Raw genomic sequence first — 23,022 nt, 5'->3', positions numbered from 1 at the left:
CGTCACAGGAAAGTTTGGTCACATCTGCAGTACTGCATACAGTTCTGATCACCCCACTGTAGGAAGGATGTTGAGGCTTTGGAGAGGGTGCAGATGAGGTTCACCAGGATGCTGCCTGGTTTAGAGGGCATGTGCTGTCATAGGAGATGGGACAATCTTGGTTTGTTTACTTCTGAATGTCAGAGGCTGAGGGATGATCTGATAGTGTTGTAATTGTTTGAGGAGCATAAATAGAGTTGATAGTATCTTTTTCCCAGGGTAGAGATGTCTAATATCAGAGGGCATGTACTGAAAGTGAGAGGGGGTAGGTTCAACATTGATGTGAGGGGTGAGTTGTTTCCACTCAGTGGTGAATGCCTGGAATCTGCTGCCTGGTATGATGGTGGAGGCAAATATATTTGAGGCTTTTAAGAGATATTCAGATAGACACATGAATATGAGGAAGATGGAGGGATATGAACATTGTGCAAGTAGGATGGAATAGTTTTTGTGTTTTTAGAATTTACTTTACAGCTGGTTCAGCACAACATTCTGAGCTGAAGGGTCTGATCCTGTGCTGCACTGTTCTACGTTCTGTTATGTTCTGTTGTGAGGGATTATCTGCAGAGTCAGTGTGGCTAAAAGTTAAAAGGTAGTCAAGGTGGTGCTTGAGAAGCTAAAAGGACCTGAGAAGGTCTTGGTGGGCAGAATTAAGGAAAATTATGTAAAGAACCAGAGGATGATTAGAGTGAGGGTAGGAACACTCAGGGATAAACTGGGAAACTTGTGCCTCTTGGCAGAGGACATACAAGAGGTCTGTGATAAATAATATGCTTTAGTGTTCATTCAGGGGCAGAGACATTAATAAATGTGATGGCAGATAAGTCCCCAGGGCAGCACAGGACATACCCCAGGATACTATGGGAAATGAGAAAGAGATTGCCGGTACATTTGCAATAACCTAGGTGTCCTCGGATACTGCAGGAGTAGCTTCAGAGGACTGGAGGATGGCAATTTTGGTACCTTTGTTCAAGAAATGGATTGGGGATAATCATGGTGATTATTGAGCAGTGAGACTTGGGCAGTGTGGTGGGCAAACTGATGGAGAGATTCTTACGGAGCAAGCATTTGGAGGCGCAGTCTGATTGGGGATATTCAGCATGGATTTGTAAGAGGTGAGCCATGAGCCCAGTTGACATCTTTGAGGAAGTGTCAATGCAGATTGAGGAAGGTAGATTTGTGGCTGTGGTGTGTATATAGATTTCACTGAGGAGTTTGACAAGGCTCCCTGTGGTTGTCTCATCCAGAACACCATGAGGCATGGGTTTATGGAAATATAGCAGCGTGGGGTTGGATTTAGCAAGCCCACAGAAGATGGGATTTATAGTAAATATTCTGCCTGAAGTTTGGTGACCTGTGGGGTTCCACAGGATTATCTTCATGGATCTCTGCTCCTTGAAATGTATAAGTGACTTGGATGAGGAAGTGGATGAGTGGGTTAGTAAGTTTGGATATGACATGAAAGTTGAAGTTGTGGATGTATGTTGCAGGTTACAACAGATTATTGTTCAGATGTGGAGCTCAGCTCAGAGTTCCATCCAGAAAAGTGTGAATTGATTCACTTTGACTGGTTGAACTTGAAGGGAGAGTACAAGGTCGATGGCGGGGTTCTTAGTAGTGTGGAGCAGGGGTGCAGTGCTAATTTTTTAGGTGCCAGAGCTGACAAAGTGCTTGCCATTTCCTATATTCTCTCTCTGTGTTTGTGTGTCATGGTCTGGGCAACTTACTTGCCCCATTCTTGTAATGAGCAGGTGCACAAATTCGGTGTGCCATATTTATATAAATAGGGCTTCTTATGTCAAGCACTAAACCAAGATGAAGGACATAAATGAATTCCAGAGCTCCACAGACATATAGTGATAGTTAAGACATTAACACGATTATAGCCTATCACTACAATTCAGTGTCTAAATGGTACAATAAAACATATAATACTTAATTTAATAATATGACGAAGTATTGCACAGTTGCACTCACTAATTATCATAAAATATAATTATCAAGCAAGTGAAGAAAGACGGTGATGATGTATTTTACCAATTTAAAAGTAATTACCTACTTACCAATTGCCACAATTGGAAGTTTCACAATAATTTCCACAAAGGGTCAGGTGTAATATGTGTTCATAGGTCTGAAGCAACTCTTGACCTGGTCTTGCTGATCTGCGGTACCGCAGCCATGTTGTGACATGTGGCTTAGGATTCCACAGAACTAGAGGAGGTCTGTGTAGTTTAACAAACATACGTGTTGATATATGATGTATGAGAATTCTTGAGCGTGTTGTTATTATTATCAAGTTCATGTCACTGAACCCTCTCTCACACTCAGCAGTACTAATATGAATAACTTGTGAACAGCTCAGTAATGGGTGTAAATCTTGGGGAATGCGGTGTCCATGATCCTCCACATAATCTCTGAAGGCATTTATTACAGAGGAAGAAGAAAGCTTAAACCTCTTACAGAGAGATGATATTGCAGCTTCTCCATAATTAGGCAGTATTTCAGCAGGCCAGTTATCTGTATCAAGGACACATTTCATTTAGCAGGGATTTATACTTTGAGGTTTAGAACTTTCAAGGATGTTGCAGTGAATATAGTGTTGCAAATTGTTTATAAGACTAGTAAGAAACTGTAGATAATTAATGGAGACAATCTTGTTGCTTGTTAAGGTAATTTCTCCAAACGTCCCCTTTCCAACTGCCTCGAGCTTCTAGAGTTTCTGTACCAGGTTGCTCTTTCAGTCCATGCAGTGATCTTGTGCTCCTTTGGATCAGTCTGTCTGCATAAACAATTGTAGTGAGTTTCTGTGACACTCTGACAGTAAACCAAGTTCATGCAACATGTCATACGTTAGAGTTAAGTCCAACAGAACCTGTTCTGAATACTCTTTTCAACAAACCTTCATAGGTATTTCTGTCACTCCCAGATCTTGTTTCTTCCTTTATTGCTTTTTCAAAATGAAAACAGTGCTTCATAATTTTGCCACACTGCTGAAACTTTGAAACGAGCTAGCTACCCACCTGGTGTCCAGAACATGGTCTATTTTGCAAATTTGTTCTAGTTGAGAGGCATATTGAGACAGTTCCTTTTGATTTAGAGGTGATCTCCTGTAAACAGAGTACAATTTGTCCATAAATGATTGAAAATGATTTATTCCATGAACTTCTCTCTCTGAATCACCTACTGCAAGTTCTAATCTGTGCATAAGACAGCACCAAATTATCACATCAGGGTAATGTTCCTTGACAGTTGTAGCAACACTAGATTTGACACCAAGCATTACGCTTGCCCACCACTAGCAAATGCTACAAGGTTCTTTTTCAATTGAGTCATCAAACCCATGGTTATTGATACAGTTCAATAGATGCTTAGCAATAGTTCCAGCTTTCTGATCAGGCAGTTCAATTAGATCTAAAAACATAAAATGGGGATCACCTCCCTTATCACTTTCACATTTCAAATAAATATTTGCGTGGTCTTAATACTCAGGCTTGTTGATTCATCAATGAGAACAGAAAATTTGCCATTTATCTGCTTGATATGCTGGCAAATTTTATTTTTCATATTAATGGCTGTGATTAATTATCTCTGTAGCACGAGTGTGAATGCAGTCCAATTCCAATGTCAGTACCTTTTTTCTAAGAAGTTCCAATAAACCAAAGTGATCAGAGTACGATCTGTCATTCTGAGCTAAATAATATGCAGAACAAAAAATTGAACAAGTTGCCTTTAAATATGAAGCATTCATGGTGTCACATAATTTTCCAAGAGCATCTTCACCAGCTATGCTTTCAACACTTAGAGCAACAGTTTGATAGTTTGTGATCAACAACTTTATTTCTGAGAGACTTCAAGCATGTACTTCGATCGGCTTCATAATAGGATACTGTCGTGATCTAAGTTCCTGAGGCTGTAGCACTTTACATAGCTAGCCAGCCATCCCTTACAATCCTTAAACACCTTCCTCTCACTCTCCTCAACCCCCTCACAGTTTTGCTCATAGAGGCTAAGTGCTTTTTCATGCATAATTTTGCCATCAACAGGGATATGCTTCTGTGACATGTCCTCGAGCCACACACTTAATGCTTTCTCAGTCTTTGCAAGCACTTTACCACAAACCAGAGAGACCATTTTTGCCGTTGTAGGGGTAGCACTAACACTTTCACAAATTTCAGCTTCTTTCTGCTTTATTGTGCGAATGCTCAATTCATTCTTACCAACATTACGACCCACTTCGGCAAGCGATATACCACTTTTCAGAAGGTCGAGGATATTTATTTTCTTGGTGAACAATGCTCACACAATGAGTGGTGGAGAGATCCTGATCTGAAAAATGACAGGAGGCTACAGCTGGGTATGCTGGAATGATAGGTTGAGCGAGGAGGAATTTCACAAATACCTAAATAAAAAAACAGTCACAGCTCCAGGATTTCACGAAAAACAATCAAATATCCTAATGTTATTAGTGGTATTTTCCCCACCAGCCACCAACCCCTCTCCCCAAACCCTGCTTTAGTAAAATTCCCTCTATTTAATACGCAGCCGTTGTTAAATTCCCCGTTTGTTTATTTTAACGCTTTTTTTTACAGTGGTGATGGAGTGGCGCTCCAGCAGCACTGCACCCCTGGTGTGGAGAAACAGGGATCTTGGGGTTCACGTGCGTTCATAGCTCAGAGTTGATAAGGAGCTTGAGAAGGTGTTTGGTGTGCTGTCCTTCATCAGTTGCAGAGCTGAGTTAACAAGCTGTGAGGTAATGTTGCAGCTCTGCAACACTCTGGTTAGACTGCACTTGGAGTACTGAGAGTTCTGGCCAACATCAGGCTCTTTCAGGAGGGTGAACCCTTGCAAGGCGACAGGCCCTAATGGAGTACCTGGTAGGGCTCTATAAAGAGTTCCCAACCAACTGGAGGGTGTGTTCAAAGACATTTTCAATTGCTCCCTGCTACGGTTGGAAGTTCCCTCCTGGTTCAAAAGGACTGCAATAATACTGTCATGGTCCGGATCGGGGTCCCTTTAAATTTATTTTGTTTATGTTATGATCCAGACCGTTGATTCCCTGTTTTCCCGTGTCCCTCGGCTTTGGTGATTGGAGGCAATTACTCTCGACTGAACTAGTAGTTTATAGTCTCCGGCTTTCAGCCGTTTGGCGCGGGAGCATCTGCAAAGTCACGGCGTGCCAATGTCATCTGGCCGGAGCAAGCCTAGTCTCCGCCCGAAGCGAGTGCTGGTAATTAGCCTTTCCTCACCGGAGCGACCCTGTCAAGTTACCTCGCCAAAGCGAGCCTGCAAGTTTCCTCACCAAGGTGGGTCGGTCAGTTAATCTGCCGCAGGAAATCAAGAGCCACTGTCTACTGTTCCCGGGCCGAGTCGAGAGCTCGCCACTACCCGGCGGCTCCAAGTCAAGTCCTGGCCCCGGCGACATCCGAGTACCACGTCCAAGTCCTGGCCCTGGCGGTCTGTGATTCCTGTCCTACCCCACTGTCTGAATCCCCTCTCTGCACCCCTCGCCTCTAGCCCTTGTCTGTAGCCCTCGCCTGCATCTCGGTCTAGTTCTATTGCTGGAGCTAGATAGGAACTGTGTTGTTCTTTGGTGTTTGTCTTGTCTTGTCCTCGCCTCCGTGGGGTAAGTCAGGCCGTCTTGCCATTGCCCCGCGGGAGTCATGAGTCCCGGCCCTATGTCCTGTACCCAAGGAGGGGTCCTGGCTTTGTGTTCTGTGTATGTGTCCATGGTTCCATGTACCTGCTCCCTGAGACCAAGGCTCTGTGTTCCCATGTTCCTTCTCTTCCTAGCCCATGTCATGTCCTTGCCTGGTTCTGGGGTCCGAGCCAGAGGCGAGACCCAGGTACTGGGTCCTTGCCTAGTCTCTGGCTCGGAGTCCATACCCTAGCCTCTCCATGTCTCCTCTAGTTCTGGGAGCCGATTTAGAGTCCAAGCCCAGACCCTTGGTCCCAGCCTAGTCGTAGTCCTGAGTCCTTGTCGAGTTCGCTACTCCTGCTCCTGCCTAGCTTTCCTGGTATCGAACAATAAACTAAATCTAAGTAACCTCACAAGATGTGTCTTGCATTTGGGTCCACCCTTGCTCCCAATGCCCCGCCATTGTGACAAATACAAGTACCCAAGAAGAGCAGTGTGAGCTGCCTTCATGACTATTGCCCAGTGGCACTCGTATCTACAGTGATGAAGTGTTTTGAGAGGTAGGCTATGACGAGAATTAACTCCTGTCTCAGTGAGGACCTGAACCCACTGCAATTGGCCGATTACCACAATGGGTCTAAGATGGCCGCATTGGCTCTTCATGCAGCCTTGGATCACCTGGACAACAAAATTACCCACCTCAGGATGCTGCTTATTGGCTACAGCTCAGCAGTTAACAAAATCTTTCTTGCAATTACGATCAAAAAGCTCCAGAACCCAGACCTCTGTTCCTCCCTCTGCAACTGGATCCTCAGCTTCCTCACCAGAAGACCACAACCTGTACAGATCGGGAATAACATCTCCACCTCATTGACAATCAACACTGGTGCACCTCAGGGGTGTTTGTTTAGCCGACTGCTCTGCTCTCTCTACACCCATGACTGTGTGGCTAGGAACAGCTCCAATGACATCTGTAAATTTGCTCACGATACAATTATTGATGGCAGAATTTCAGATGGTGATGAGGGGTGTACAGGAGTGAGATATACCAGCTAGTTGAGTGGTTTTGCAGCAACACTGCACTCAGTGTCAGTAAGACAGATTGTGGACCTCTACACAATCACCCTGCAGTAACAGTTATCTTATTAAATTGAGTACTCAGTAAGACAGATTGTGGATTTCAGAAATGGTAAGATGAGGGAATGCATACCAGTCCTTTTAGAGGGATCAGAAGCGGAGAGAGTGAGCAATGTCAGATTCTTGGCTGTTAATATCTCTGAGGATCCAGCCTAGACTGAACATATCAATGTAGCTACAAAGAAGGCACGGCAGCGACTATATTTCATTGGGATTTTGAGGAGATTTAGTATGTCCACAAAAAAGACTCAAATTTCTTTGGTGTTCTAACTGGCTGCATCACCATCTCGTATGTTTGGCAGGGGGTGGGGAGCTACTGCAGAGGATCCAAATAAGATGCAAACATTTGTAAACTTAGTCAGCTCCATCATGAGCACGAGCCGCTGTAATCCCCTGGACTTCAAAGAGCGAAGCCTCAAAAAGGCAGCGTCCATCTTTGAGGATCCCCATCACCCAGGTCATTATTCTCATTGCTACCATCAGGAGGAGCCTGAAGGCAGACACTGAACGATTCAGGAACAGCTTCTTCCCCTCTGCCATCTGATTTCTGAATGAATATTACCTCACTACATCTTTCATTTCTATTTTTGCGATACTCATTTAATTTAACTATTATAGGCATCTGCTAGTCTCGTAAGACCATGGATTTGCACCTTGGAAGGTTTCCAGGGTGCAGGACTGGGCAAGGTTGTACAGTAGACCAGCAGTTGCCCATGGTGTGTCTCCCCTCTCCATGCCACCCATGTTGTCCAAAGGAAAGGCAAGGGCCGATACAGCTTGGCACCATTGTCGTCGCAGAGCAATGTGTGGTTAAGTGCCTTGCTCAAGGACACAACACATTGCCTCAGCTGAGGCTTGAACTAGCGACATTCAGATCACAAGACCAACACTTTAACCACTTGGCCACACGCCAACAGTCTATACTTAAAGTAATTCACAGTTCCTTTTCACTTCATTGTTATGTATTTCATTGTACTGCTACTACAAAATTCATGACGTATGCTGGTGTTATTAAACCTGATGTGGAAGCTTTAGATGATTGACCAGGATGCCACCTGCATTGAAGAACATGTCTTGCATGTCTACGTTGAAGAAACTGGGGCTATTTTCTTTGAAGCAACAGAGGACAGAGGTGTCTAAGACCCGTAGGTGGACAATCATACACCCATTCTGATAAGTCTATCCATGGCCCCATTCTGATATGTCTATCCACGGTCTCCTCTACTGTCAAGATGAAGCCACACTCAGGTTGGAGGAACAACACCTTATATTCTGTCTGGCTAGCCTCCAACCTGATGGCATGAACATTGACTTCTCTAACTTCAGGTAATGCCCCACCTCCCCCTCGTACCCTATCCATTATTTATTTATACACACACATCCCCCCCTCCCCCTTTCCTCCTCCCTGGGCCTCCTGTCCCATGATCCCCCGTATCCCTTTTGCCAATCAAGTTCTTGGCTCCATCCCTCCCCCTCCTGTATTCTCCTATCATTTCAGATCTCCCCCTCCCACTTTCAAATCTCTTACTAGCTCTTCTTTCAGTCAGTCCTGACGAAGGGTATCGGCCCAAAACATCGACTGTACCTCTTCCTAGAAATGCTGCCTGGCCTGCTGCGTTCACCAGCAACTTTGATGTGTGTTGCTTGAAATTCCAGCATCTGCAGATTTCCTCATGTTTGCATTTTTAAATACACACAACCCTTTTTTTCTCCAGCCCTGATGAAAGTTCCCGGTCCAAAATGTTAACTGTACTCTTTTCCATAGACGCTGCCTGGCCTGCTGTGTTTCTCCAGCACTTTGTGCATGTTGCTTTGATTTCCAGCATCTGCAGATTTTCTCTCATTTATAAATGGACAGGCAACACAATTTTCCAGGGCAGGATTGACTAATGTCAGACAACATCAGAGTGGAGGAAAGTTTTGGGGAAATGTGAGAGGTAAGTTTTATACACAGTGTGGTGGGTATCTGGAATGCACTGCTGGGGATGCTGGCACATACTGAGGCATAGATACTTCAGAAAGTGATTAATAGAAGGGAGAAGGAAGTGCGGGAGCTGGATTTTAACTTTAGGAATACTCCAGAGGCAGCTAATGTGCTTTCCCTTTGCGAAAATACATGGGATTTTGGCTGGGAAAATGCTGGTCAGGCCAGAAGCCAGCAGAGAGATTGTAGAAGGAAGTAACACAACATTAGAGGGCACCTTCGCCCAGTCAAGGAAGATGTTTTCGGGGGCAGTACAGTACTCAAATCTTCACATGCTGGGACAGGCATGTTCCTGTCTCACTGGGGTATGAGGCCGCCAGCTACTCTCACCTGGTTTAACTCACCTGTTGAAGTGGTGTGGCCACTGTCACATGCAAACAGCTACCTGGAGCCTCAGGAGAGAACCGAGTGTCTGGTGGGAGGAGACCAATGGTGCGTGAGCTGCCCCAGATTGGACACGACAAGTCCCTTCACCAGAGGTGCTACCCCTCCCTGGACACCTCATACACACTGATTTCTGGTAAATGGTGCTTTATAATCAGTCACATCATTATGACTCTACATGGAGCAATTGATAAGGTCCATATCTGGAGTTGTATAACTAATCCATTTCAGGCAAGCAAGGACTTGTCTTTCATGGAGATAAAACTCCAGATAAGGCTTAATCTGATCTGCCATTCTAGTGAACTCTCTACCCCGCTCTCTCTACTTCCTCCATCACTGCACTGAAATATTTACACTTTTGAACAACTTTTTATAATGCTGTTTACATTGTAACTGCTGATACTTAAGTATTTCTATACATTTTATTCCATATACAAATTTTAAATGTTAAATTTATTTTGTCTTTAATTATGTGACCTCATCATTGTTGAAAGTTGGGTCATATTGCACGTTGTGCTAACACACCACAGCAAATTCAGTGAGTGCGGATGTTTAGGAAATGGAGGAGATGAGGGGGAGGACAGCACCAATGGTGGAGGAAGAGAAACCCCGTTCATTGTCCTGGAAAGGAAAGCCACATCCTGGGAACAGATACAGTGGAGACAAAGGAACTGACAAAAAGGAATAACATTTTTACAAGAGAAAGAGACTGGGTGGGAAGAAGTATAGTGAAGATAACTGAGGGAATCGGTAGGTTTATAGTTGAGGTAACCATGGGATTCCACAGGATTCAGCAAGGGAAGTAGAAGGAACACACACACCAGTCATTACCCAGGGCAACACACAAAATGCTGGAGGAACTCAGCACGCCAGGCAGCATCGATGGAAAAGAGTAAACAGTCGACGTTTTGAGCCTAGATCCTTACTCAGGTCTGAGAATGAAGAGGAGAAGTCAGCGTAGGAGGACAGGGGAAGGGAAAGAAGACTTACAAGATGGTAATTAAAGAAAAATACTCTGCAGATGCTGGGGTCAGAGCAACACTCACAACACGCTGGAGGAACTCAGCAGGTCAGGCAGCATCTGTGGAAACGATCAGTCAACGTTTCGGGCCGGAACCCTTCGTCAGGACTGTAGGGAGAAGGGGCAGAGGCCCTATAAAGAAGGTGGGGGGAGGGTGGGAAGGAGAAGGCTGGTAGGTTCCTGGTGAAAAACCAGTAAGGGGAAAGATAAAGGGGTGGGGAAGGGGATAGGCAGGAAAAGTGAAGAAGGAATAGGGGAAAGCACAATGGGTAGTAGAAGGTGGCAGAACCATGAGGGAGGTGATAGGCAGCTGGAGGAGGGGGCAGAGTGAAACTGGGATGGGGGAAGGGAGGGGGAGGGAATTATCGGAAGTTGGAGAATTCTATGTTCATACCAAGGGGCTGGAGACTACCCAGACGGTATATGAAGTGTTGCTCCTCCAACCTGAGTTTAGCCTCATCATGGCAGTAGAGGAGGACATGTCCATGGTATGTCCATACATAGCCTCCTCTACTGCCATGATGAGGCTAAACTCCCCCACTCATTTATCTTTCCCCTTACTGGTTTTTCACCTGGCACCAGCAGCCTTCTCCTTCCTAACCTCCCCCACCTTTTTTATAGGGCCTCTGCCCCTTCCCTCTTCAATCCTGACGAAGGGTTCCGGCCCGAAACATTGACTGATCGTTTCCACAGATACTGCCTGACCTGCTGAGTTCCTCCAGCGTGTTGCAAGATGGTAGGTGATAGGTGAAACCAGGAGAGTGGGAGGGGTGAAGTAAAGATGTTGGAAGTCAATTGGTGGAAGAGATAAAGGGCTGGAGAAGGGGAAATCTGAAAGGAGAGGACATAAAACCATGGAAAAAAGGAAAATGGAAAAGCACCTGGCTTGAAATGTCTCATATCAGAGGGCATGCATTTAACGTGAGAGGACACATGTTGAAAGGAGATGTGTGGGGCAAGTTAAAGAGCTGTGGGTGACTGGAATGTGCTGCCTCAGCAGATATTGAAGACAGGGGCATTGAAGAGGCTTTTAGATAAGTATGTGAATGTAGATGAAATCAAAGGATGCGGTATTGCATAGGCAGAGGGGATTAGTTTTTGCATTTGATTAATTTGGCACAATATGGAGGCAAAGATTTTACTGTACTGTACCCTGTTCTATGTTCAAAGGCTTTTATAATTGAAGAGTTTTTTTTGTATCTTTGCAGTTGCAAACTAATAATATCAAAAGTGAAACATAATCTAGAGCTGCCTTTCCGGGAAACAGCAGCAGACAGTTTTAACTACATTTACAGGAAAACAAAACTCTTACTCTTGTGTTTAGTCCTGATCCCCTCATTACAGGAAGGATGTGGAAGGATGTTCAGCCAGAGACATTTTCCCAGGGCAGAAATGGGTAATGCAAGAGGAGAAAACTTTAAGGAGATTGGAGGAGAGTATTGGAGGATATCAGGGACAAGTTGTTTTTTTTTACACATAGTGGGGAGTGCATGAAATGTACTGCCGGGGATGGGGGTGTATTCAGATGGATTATGGACATTTAAGAGTCTCTTAGACACACTCACTCACTCACAATTTTCCAGTCTTATAGAACCATGCCAGAATCTAGTGATCTGGAACAATCATTATTAATGCCTCTACAATCTCTTCCACCACTTCTTTCAGAACCCTGGGCTGTACAGCAGCTGGTCCAGACCTTTGTTTCCCAACAATCTTCTCGCGAGTAATGGCAAACTTACACATTTCTGACTCCTGACACTCTCAAATTTCCAGCATACTGCTAGTGTCTTCCATAGTGAATACTGATGCAAAATACTCATTCAGTTTATCCACCATTTCGTTGTCCCTCATTACTACCTCAACAGCATCACTCTCCAATGTCCACACTTGCCTTTCTTTTACACCTTATGTATCTGAAGACACTTATTGAGTCCTCTAAGATTATTGGTGAGCTAACTATCATATTCCATCTTGCCATCTCTAACTTCATAGAACATAGAATAGTACAGCACACTACAGGCCCTTCAGCCCACAATGTTGTGCCAACCCTCAAACCCTGCCTCCCATATAACCCCCCGCCTTAAATTCCTCCATATACCTGTCCAGTAGTCTCTTAAGCTTCACGAGTGTATCTGCCTCCACCACTGACTCAGGCAGTGCATTCCATGCACCAACCACTGAGTGAAAAACCTTCCACTAATATCCCCCTTGAACTTCCCACCCCTTACCTTAAAGCCATGTTCTCTTGTATTGAGCAGTGGTGCCCTGGGGAAGAGGTGCTGGCTATCCACTCTATCTATTCCTCTTATTATCTTGTACACCTCTATCATGTCTCCTCTCATCCTCCTTCTCTCCAAAGAGTAAAGCCCTAGCTCCCTTAATCTCTGATCATAATGCATACTTTCTAAACCAGGCAGCATCCTGGTAAATCTCCTCTACCCTTTCCAATGCTTCCACATCCTTCCCATAGTGAGGCGACCAGTACTGGACACAGTACTCCAAGTGTGGTCCAACCAGAGTTTTATAGAGCTGCATCATTACATCTCGACTCTTAAACTCTATCCCTCGACTTATGAAAGCTAACACCACATAAGCTTTCTTAACTACCTTATCTACCTGTGAGGCAACTTTCAGGGATCTGTGGACATGTACCCCCAGATCCCTCTGCTCCTCCACACCACCAAGTATCCTGTCATTTACTTTGTACTCTGCCTTGGAGTTTGTCCTTCCAAAGTGTACCACCTCACACTTCTCCAGGTTGAACTCCATCTGCCACTTCTCAGCCCACTTCTACATCCACTGCACTACCCTCATCTATATGACTGGTCACCTCCTCAAAGAACTCTATCAAGCTTGTTAGACATGATCTGCCCTTCACAAAGCCATGCTGACTGTCCCTGATCAGACATTGATTCTCTAAATGTCCATAGATCCTATCTCTAAGAATCTTTTCCAACAGCTTTTCCACCACAGACATAAGGCTCACTGGTCTATAATTACCTGGACTATCCCTACTACCTTTTTTGAAGAAGGGGACAACACTAATTTCACACTAACTTTTGCTGTTATATGCCTTCTCTTTGGCTTTCATGTTGACTTTGACTTATCTTCTTAGCCAGGGTTGTGTCATCTTTCCATTAGAATAAATCTTCCTCTTCTACACATCCTGTGCCTTCCAAGTTGCTTCCAGAAATTCCAGCCATTGCTGCTCTGGTGTCATGCCTACCAGTGTTCTTTCCCAGTCAATACTGACCAACTCCTCTCATGCCTCTGTAATTCCCTTTACTCCACTGTGATGCTGATACATCTGACTTAAGTTCTACATCTCAAATTTCAGGGTGAATTCCATCATATTATGATCACTTCTCCCTGAGGGACCATGAAACTAGATTCAAAAGCCACCTTATTAATTCCAGGAGCTACCTAAAGTGGCCACTGACTGAATGTGCAGCATTCCAGGTTTGACCTCAGCAACAGCCCAACAACTGCTGAAGAACCTCCATAATCCTGAACTCCAACCCTCGCACAATCAAGACCAATTTCTTGTTTGTCTTCTAAATCATTGAACGTGCGAGCCAAATTCTTGTGATTCAGTGTTGTAAAGGATAAAATAATGAAAACTGCTGGGGGGGAGGGGGGAGTGTGTGGTGAATGCGTTTTATCAGTACTGAGCTTAACATGCCAATGAGTTAGAGTTAAAGAGCAACATTTTGTGCGCAGTTTAAATTCTTTTGCGGGCTCATACCAGTCGTGTGTGAGCAGAGTGTACAGCAGTGGGCTCAGCTCACAGCCCTGGGGGCTCCTATGATGGGGAGGGAGGTGTGGTCATGCATCCTGACTATCTGGGGTCTTGTTCGTTGTGAAGTTCAACACCCAGTTGCACAGTGTTGTGTTTACAATAAGGAGTAGGAGGATTCGAGTGAGTGTAGATGCTGCCTGACCTACTGAGATCCTCCAGCATTTTGTGAGGGTTGCTCTTTGTGTCACCATGGTTCGGATCTGGCCCAAGTGCGAAGTGAGAGACACTGAGGCAGATCCATAGTTCACAGATGTTAATATGAACAGCATTAAAGGGAAAAGGAAACAATAAATGCTTGGCCAAACAGGGCTGTTGACTAAAACTCTCAAAGGAAAACGAAGCCTACACTGCGTCTGAAAAGAACATCTAAACATTAAACGGGTACCACTAGACTTCAGAGTCAGTTGATTTGAAAGTCCAATGTCTCAGGGAAGGCTAAATACAAAACAGCAGCGAAACATTGCTATGCTGTGTCCAAGTCTCGACAAGCACGACGACGACAAGGATGGAGTTAAATACTATCAGGATTAAATAATAATTACCTGACACGCGTAAATTCACAAGTGGGTGTGTTGCCTAATCCATGGTTATGACACTTTGTTCTACAAACTCCAGGATCAATCGAACTCCGGTTCTCAGGCTCAGTGGGGAAGAGTGAAGTCAGGCAGGGCAGGGGTGAATGCCGGAGGAACTCAATGGGTCGAGCAGCATCTGCTGACAGGAAGGACTTGTTGATTTTATGGGTCAAGACCCAGCATTGGGACTGAGAGGGGTGAGGGAAGGTAGTGAGATGGGGCATCGCTGTGAAGGGGGCCAGTAAGTGATCGGTGGATAGAGTGGTGAAGCTGATGGGCAGATGGTGGAGGGGGAGGGTGAGGATGGAGACACTGCTGGAGGGGGACTAGACAGGAACTCAAAGCCCACCAGCCCTACACTCCAATAAGTAAGGAAATGATAATGAGAGCCATTAGGGGAGAGGTGACAGGCAAATGGAATCCCATAGCGAAAGGGATTGATGATAATTGGACCTCTTCAACATTGTAACAAAGAGCTACCACCCCATGAGCCTCTGCATCCAATACATCATTCTCCACATCTTCCACTATCTCCAAAGGGATCCTACCACCGAATACATATTCATCTCCTCCTCTTCACATTCTGCAGAAATCACTCCCTTCATAATTCCCTCATCCATTCAACCCTGCCCACTAATCTCCCTCCTGGTATTTATCTCTACAAGTGACCATAAGACAAAGGAGCAGAAGTCGGCCACTCGGCCCATCGATTCTGCTCCGCCATTTTATCATGAGCTGATCCATTCTCCCATTTAGTCCCACTCCCCCGCCTTCTCACCTTAACCTTCGATGCCCTGGCTACTCAGATACCTATCAATCTCTGCCTTAAATATACCCAATGACTTGGCCTCCACTGCTGCCCGTGGCAACAAATTCCATAGATTCATCACCCTCGGACTAAAAAAATTTCTTCGCATCTCTGTTCTGATAAATGTGTTACACCTCCTCCCTCACCTCCATTCAGGGCAACAAACTGTTCTCCCAGGTGGGACAACTCTTCAGCTGCAAATCTGTGTTTATCTACTGTGCAGCCTTCTCTACATTGGTGAGAGCCGTTGTAAAGTGGGGAACCACTTCATCAAGCACCTCCATTCCATCTAACAAAAGATGACCTTCCTGGTTGGGTGACATGAGAGACAGAGAGATTGTATGTGGATACCTCACTTTCAAGGACTCTTCCTCTCATGTTGTCGATATTAATTGATTATTGATTATGATTTTTCTCTTTTATATTTGCACAATTTGTTGTTTTGTAAATTGTTGTTTGTCCACCCTGTTGGGTGTGGACTTTCACTGCTTCTGTTATTGATCTTGGATTAACTGAGTATGCTGGCAAGGAAATGGATCTCCAGGATGTATCTGGTGAAACGTGTGTACATTGATAATAAATTTACTTTAAACTTGTTGCTGAGTCACAAGAGAACCAGGAATGGATTTTCATTACAAACATCAAAAAGAAACCTTGTTGTTTGAAAATGCTCTGATTTTGAGACAGAGTCATAGAGTGTTACAGGTCAGAAACAGACCCTCAAGTCTATCTAGTCTGTGAAGTACTATCGTTCTGCCTCGTCCCATTGACCTGCTCAAGCCTTGGCCCTCTATATTGCTCCCATACATGTACCTATCCAAACTTGTCTTAAATGTTGAAATCGAACACTTCCTCTGGCAGCTTGTCCCACCCTCACACCATTGTCTGTGTGAAGATGTTACTCTCCTGTTTCCCTTAAACGTTTCACCTTTCACCCTTAACCCTTGATCCAAGTCTCACACGACCTCAGTGGAAAAAACCTGATTGCATCACCCTATCGATACCCCTCATTCTTTTGTTGTCATTGGAGAGAGCCCAGAGGAGACTTCTAAAGGAGCTTCTGAATCTAGTTTCATGGTCCCTTAGGGACAAGAGATCATAATATGATGGAATTCACCCTGAAATTTGAGAAGTGGAGCTGAAGTCAGATGTATCAGCATCACAGTGGAGTAAAGGCAATTTCAGAGACATGAGAGGAGTTTATATTTTTATATTATTTTATATTTAAATAGGTGCAGGAGTAGGCCATTCGGCCCTTCGAGCCTGCACCGCCATTTATTATGATCATGGCTGATCATCCAACTCAGAACCCAGCCTTCCCTCCATACCCACTGACCCCTGTAGCCACAAGGGCCATATCTAACTTCCTCTTAAACATAGCCAATGAACTGGCCTCAACAGTTTGCTGTGGCAGAGAATTCCACAGATTCACCACTCTCTGTGTGAAGAAGTTTTTCCTAATCTCGGTCCTAAAAGGCTTCCCCTCTATCCTCAAACTGTGACCCCTCGTTCTGGACCTCCTCAACATCGGGAACAATCTTCCCGCATCTAGCCTGTCCAATCCCTTTAGGATCTTATACGTTTCAATCAGATCCCCCCTCAATCTTCTAAATTCCAACGAGTACAAGCCCAGTTCATCCAGTCTTTCTTCATATGAAAGACCTGCCATCCCAGGAATCAATCTGGTGAACCTTCTTTGTACTCCCTCTATGGCAAAGATGTCTTTCCTCAGATTAGGGGACCAAAACTGCACACAATACTCCAGGTGTGGTCTCACCAAGGCCTTGTACAACTGCAGTATTACCTCCCTGCTCCTGTACTCGAATCCTCTCGCTATAAATGCCAGCATACTGTTCGCCTTTTTCACCGCCTGCTGTACCTGCATGCCCACTTTCAATGACTGGTGTATAATGACACCCAGGTCTCGTTGCACCTCCCCCTTTCCTAATCGGCCACCATTCAGATAATAATCTGTTTTCCTATTTTTGCCACCAAAGTGGATAACTTCACATTTATCCACATTAAATTGCATCTGCCATGAGTTTGCCACTCACCCAACCTATCCAAGTCACCCTGCATCCTCTTAGCATCCTCCTCACTGCTAACACTGCCACCCAGCTTCGTGTCATCCGCAAACTTGGAGATGCTGCATTTAATTCCCTCATCCAAGTCATTAATATATATTGTAAACAACTGGGGTCCCAGCACTGAGCCTTGCGGTACCCCACTAGTCACCGCCTGCCATTCTGAAAAGGTCCCGTTTATTCCCACTCTTTGCTTCCTGTCTGCTAACCAATTCTCCACCCACACCAATACCTTACCCCCAATACTGTGTGCTTTAAGTTTGCACACTAATCTCCTGTGTGGGACCTTGTCAAAAGCCTTTTGAAAATCCAAATATACCACATCCACTGGTTCTCCCCTATCCACTCTACTAGTTACATCCTCAAAAAATTCTATGAGATTCGTCAGACATGATTTTCCTTTCACAAATCCATGCTGACTTTGTCCGATCATTTCACCGCTTTCCAAATGTGCTGTTATCACATCCTTGATAACTGACTCCAGCAGTTTCCCCACCACCGACGTTAGGCTAACGGGCCTATAATTCCCCGGTTTCTCTCTCCCTCCTTTTTTAAAAAGTGGGGTTACATTAGCCACCCTCCAATCCTCAGGAACTAGTCCAGAATCTAACGAGTTTTGAAAAATTATCACTAATGCATCCACTATTTCTTGGGCTACCTCCTTAAGCACTCTAGGATGCAGACCATCTGGCCCTGGGGATTTATCTGCCTTCAATCCCTTCAATTTACCTAACACCACTTCCCTACTAACATGTATTTCACTCAGTTCCTCCATCTCACTGGACCCTCTGTCCCTTACTATTTCTGGAAGATTATTTATGTCCTCCTTAGTGAAGACAGAACCAAAGTAATTATTCAATTGGTCTGCCATGTCCTTGCTCCCCATAATCAATTCACCTGTTTCTGTCTGCAGGGGACCTACATTTGTCTTTATCAGTCTTTTCCTTTTTACATATCTATAAAAGCTTTTACAGTCCGTTTTTATGTTCTCTGCCAGTTTTCTCTCATAATCTTTTTTCCCCTTCCTAATTAAGCCCTTTGTCCTCCTCTGCTGAACTCTGAATTTCTCCCAGTCCTAGGTGAGCCACTTTCTCTGGCTAATTTGTATGCTACTTCTTTGGAATTGATACTATCCCTAATTTCTCTTGTCAGCCACGGGTGCACTACCTTCCTTGATTTATTCTTTTGCCAAACTGGGATGAACAATTGTTGTAGTTCATCCATGCAACCTTTAAATGCTTGCCATTGCATATCCACCGTCAATCCTTTAAGTGTCATTTGCCAGTCTATCTTAGCTAATTCACGTCTCATACCTTCAAAGTTACCCCTCTTTAAGTTCAGAACCTTTGTTTCTGAATTAACTATGTCACTCTCCATGTTAATGAAGAATTCCACCATATTATGGTCACTCTTACCCAAGGGGCCTCTCACGACAAGATCGCTAATTAACCCTTCTTCATTGCTCAAAACCCAGTCCAGAATAGCCTGCTCTCTAGTTGGTTCCTCGACATGTTGGTTCAAAAAACCATCCCGCATACATTCCAAGAAATCCTCTTCCTCAGCACCTTTACCAATTTGGTTCACCCAGTCTACATGTAGATTGAAGTCACCCATTATAACTGCTGTTTTATTGCACACATTTCTAATTTCCTGTTTAATACCATCTCCAACCTCACTACTACTGTTAGGTGGCCTGTACACAACTCCCACCAGCGTCTTCTGCCCCTTAGTGTTACGCAGCTCTACCCATATCGATTCCACATCTTCCCGGCTTATGTCCTTCCTTTCTATTGCGTTAATCTCTTTTTTAACCAGCAACGCCACCCCACCTCCCCTGCCTTCATGTCTATCCCTCCTGAATATTGAATATCCCTGAATGTTGAGCTCTCATCCCTGGTCACCCTGGAGCCATGTCTCTGTGATCCCAACTATATCATAATCATTAATAACAATCTGCACTTTCAATTCATCCACCTTATTACGAATGCTCCTTGCATTGACACATAAAGCCTTCAGGCGCTCTTTTACAACTCTCTTAGCCCTTGTACAATTATGTTGAAAAGTGGCCCTTTTTAATGCTTGCCCTGGATTTGTCGGCCTGCCACTTTTACTTTTCTCCTTTGTACTTTTTGCTTCTACGCTCACTTTACACCCCTCTGTCTCTCTGCACTGGTTCCCATCCCTCTGCTGTGAACTAACCTCCTCACGCCTAGCCTCTTTAATTTGATTCCCACCCCCCAACCATTCTAGTTTAAAGTCACCTCAGTCGCCCCCGCTAATCTCCCCGCCAGGATATTGGTCCCCCTAGGATTCAAGTGTAACCCGTCCTTTTTGTACAGGTCACGCCTGCACCAAAAGAGGTCTGAGTGGGAGTGCCGAGAAAGAGATTTTTGAAATTTTCGTTATTTTTTTTCTCCAACGGCTTTCTGAGAGGCGGGACTGCGCAGGCGTGTGACGTCGGGCAGTGCAGCGCGGCAGATTTAAAAGGAACAAAGCCTCATAGAGCGGGCAGCATAGTTTGCGGGCGGCGGAGTGAGCCGGGAGCAGAGTGAAGACTTAAGGGCTTCGGCTCAACGGGCTTAGGCGGAAGCGGGCGAGGCGAGGAAGGTTTGACAGTCATTTTCTGTTGCTATTTGAGGAGAGGGGCATTATGACTGTGAGGGCAGTTTGCTGTTCTCGGTGTCGGATGTGGGAGGCCCTGGAGTCTCCAAGCCTCCCGGACGTCTATATCTGCGCCAACGTACCTGTTGTTAAGGGGCACATCCACCGGGGTAATTCCTATCACCTGCCTTTTCCCCTTCCCCCTCCTAACCGTGACCCACTTGTCTGCCTCCCGTGGCCCCGGCGTGACCACCTGCCTTCCACTCCTCTCTATCACCTCCTCACTCTCCTTGACCAGACGAAGGTCATTGAGCTGCAGCTCCAGTTCCGTAACGCGGTCCCTTAGGAGTTGGTCAGTATTGACTGGAAAAGAACATTGGTAGGCATGACAGCAGAGCAGCAATGGCTGGAATTTCTGGAAGCAACCTGGAAGGCACACAAAATGTATATTCCAAAGAGGAGGAAGTATTCCAAAGGAGAGATGACACAACCGTGGCTAACAAGTGAAGTCAAAGCAAACATAAAAGCCAAAGAGAAGGCATATAACAGCAAAAATCAGTGGGAATCCAGAGGATTGGGAAGCTTTTAACAGAAGGCAACTGAAAAAAACATTGAGGAGGCAAGATGGAATATGAAAGATAGCTCGCCAATACTCTTAACGAGCATACTAAAAGCTTCTTCAGATACATAACATGTAAAAGAAAGGCAGGTGTGGACATTGGAGAATGATGCTGGAGGGGTAGTAATGAGGGACAAGGAAATGGTGGATGAACTGAATGAGTATTTTGCATCAGTCTTCACTATGGAAGACACTAGCAATGTGCTGGAAGTTTGAGAGTGTCAGGGGTCAGAAATGTGTGAAGTTACCATTACTAGCGAGAAGATTGCTGGGAAACTGAAAGGTCTGGACCAGCTGCTGTACAGCCCAGGGTTCTGAAAGAAGTGGCTGAAGAGATCGTAGAGCATTAATAATCATCTTTCCAGATCACTAGATTCTGGCATGGCTCCATAAGACTGGAAAATTGCAAGTCTGTCTGTCTGTCTAAGAGACTCTTAAATGTCCATCATGCATCTGAATATACACCCATCCCCTGGTGGGTGAATGAAATGCACTGCCACTCTGTGTTTAATTGAAAAAAACTTGTCTCTGATATCCTCCCAATACTCTCCTCCAATTTCCTTAAAGTTATGTCCTCATGCATTACCCATTTCTGCACTGGGAAAATGTCTTTGGCTGAAGGTCCTTCCAGATCCTTCCTATCATGAGGCGATCAGGACTAAAACAAGGGTAAGAGTTTTCTTTTCTTGTAAACAAGGTTAAAACTGTCTGCTGCTGGTTTCCCGGAAAAGCAGCTCTACATTCTGTTTCCCTTTCGATATAATTAGTTTGCAGCTGTAAACACATAACAGAAACATCTATTCAACTATGAAAACCTGTGAACATAGAACAGCAGGAGAAATGCCAGGAGAAATGCCTACACCCTCCATATCATGCTAAATTAATCAAATGAATTAATGAATGCCAAACCAAACTAATTGTCTCTGCCTATGCAATACCACATCCTTTGATTTCATCTACATTCACATACTTATCGAAAAGCCTCTTCAATGCCCGTCTTCAATACCTCCTGAGGCAGCACATTCCAGTCACCCACAGCTCTTTGTATGTTTAAAAAAAATCTTGCCCCACACATCTCCTTTCAACTTGTGTCCTCTCATGTCAAGTACATGCCCCCTGGTATCAGACATTCACAAACCAGGAAAAGATAGATATTGCAAACAACAGGAATTCTGCAGATGCTGGAAATTCAAGCAACATACATCAAAGTTGCTGGTGAACGCAGCAGGCCAGGCAGCATCTATAGGAAGAGGCGCAGTCGACGTTTCAGGCCGAGACCCTTCGTCAGGACTAACTGAAGGAAGTCTCTTCCTTCAGTTAGTCCTGACGAAGGGTCTCGGCCTGAAACGTCGACTGCGCCTCTTCCTATAGATGCTGCCTGGCCTGCTGCGTTCACCAGCAACTTTAAAGATAGATATTGGATAGTCAATATATGCCCCTCATTATCTGATATCATGATCTATACCCAGCTTTCATTGTCTCAGAAAACAACCCAATCTGTCCAAACTCTTGTTATAGTGCATCCCCTCTCATTCAAGCAGCGTCCTGGGAAACATCTCTGTACCCTCTCCCAATGTCGACAGAACTCCAACCAGAACTCAATGCAATTCCCAGATCAGATTCCGAATCAGGTTTAATATCACCAAACCAGAGGCCCAAAGGGGGTTTTATAAAAAGCTGCAACATAACTTCCAGACGATTGACCTCAGTTCCTCGACCAATGAAGGCAAGGATGCCACATGCTTTCTTTACCACATGTCTACCTGTGTAGCCACTTTCAGGGAGCTGCTCTCTGCTCATCAAGCGTCCTGTCATTAACAGGGTATGTATCTTTACATTTGATCTCCCGAGGTGAAAAACCTCACACTTAGCTGGGTTCAAAGTTCCAGTAAAACTTACTATCAGAGCACATACATGTCACCATATACAGCCCTGAGATTCTCTCTCTGCAGGCAAACTTAGCAAATCTATAGAACATTAACTGTAAACAGGATCAATGCACAACAAACTGTGCAAATGCAGATATAAAGAAATAACAATAAGTAACGAGCATGAAATAACAATATAACAGAGTCCTTAAATGAGTGTCGCTGTCCCCTTTAGTTGACGAGCCTGGTGGTTTAGGGGTAGTAACAGTTCTTGAACTTCGTGGTGCGAGTCCTGAGGCTCCTTCCTGAGTACCTTCTTCCAAATCAGAATCAGGTTTATTATCACCGGCAATGGCATGAAATGTGTTAACTCAGCAGCAGCAGTTCAATGCAGTACATAAAATAGAAGAAAATAATAATAGTAAATAAATAAGTAAATCAATTATAGTATACATATGATAGATTAAA

General features: G+C 44.7%; 1 protein-coding gene across 7 annotated transcripts in view; it reads right to left on the bottom strand.

The window, feature by feature from the left end:
• Positions 1 to 23,022, bottom strand: part of LOC134350349 (E3 ubiquitin-protein ligase TRIM47-like) — a 132,444-nt gene that overhangs the window by 17,577 nt on the left and 91,845 nt on the right. For 3 of the 7 annotated variants that reach the window (XR_010018877.1, XR_010018875.1, XR_010018876.1), the window contains exons 4-5: positions 3,060 to 3,146; positions 2,103 to 2,814 (exon numbers count right to left, since the gene is read on the bottom strand). The exons of 1 other annotated variant lie outside the window; for it this stretch is intronic. Coding sequence is in view for 3 of the 6 variants with exons in the window: in XM_063055419.1 (XP_062911489.1) it covers positions 4,262 to 4,438 (177 nt within the window). In the remaining 3 variants the exon portion in view is untranslated. Of the gene's footprint in view, positions 1 to 2,102; positions 2,819 to 3,059; positions 3,147 to 4,256; positions 4,439 to 23,022 lie in introns of those variants that run through there. 3 more of the 7 variants (XM_063055421.1, XM_063055419.1, XM_063055426.1) reach the window with 3 other exon arrangements.

The sequence above is a fragment of the Mobula hypostoma genome, chromosome 8 (genome assembly GCF_963921235.1).
Source record: "Mobula hypostoma chromosome 8, sMobHyp1.1, whole genome shotgun sequence".
Lineage (NCBI taxonomy): Eukaryota > Metazoa > Chordata > Chondrichthyes > Myliobatiformes > Myliobatidae > Mobula > Mobula hypostoma.
Note: the sequence above shows the minus strand (reverse complement) of the source record. Positions and strands in the feature narration are given on the sequence as shown.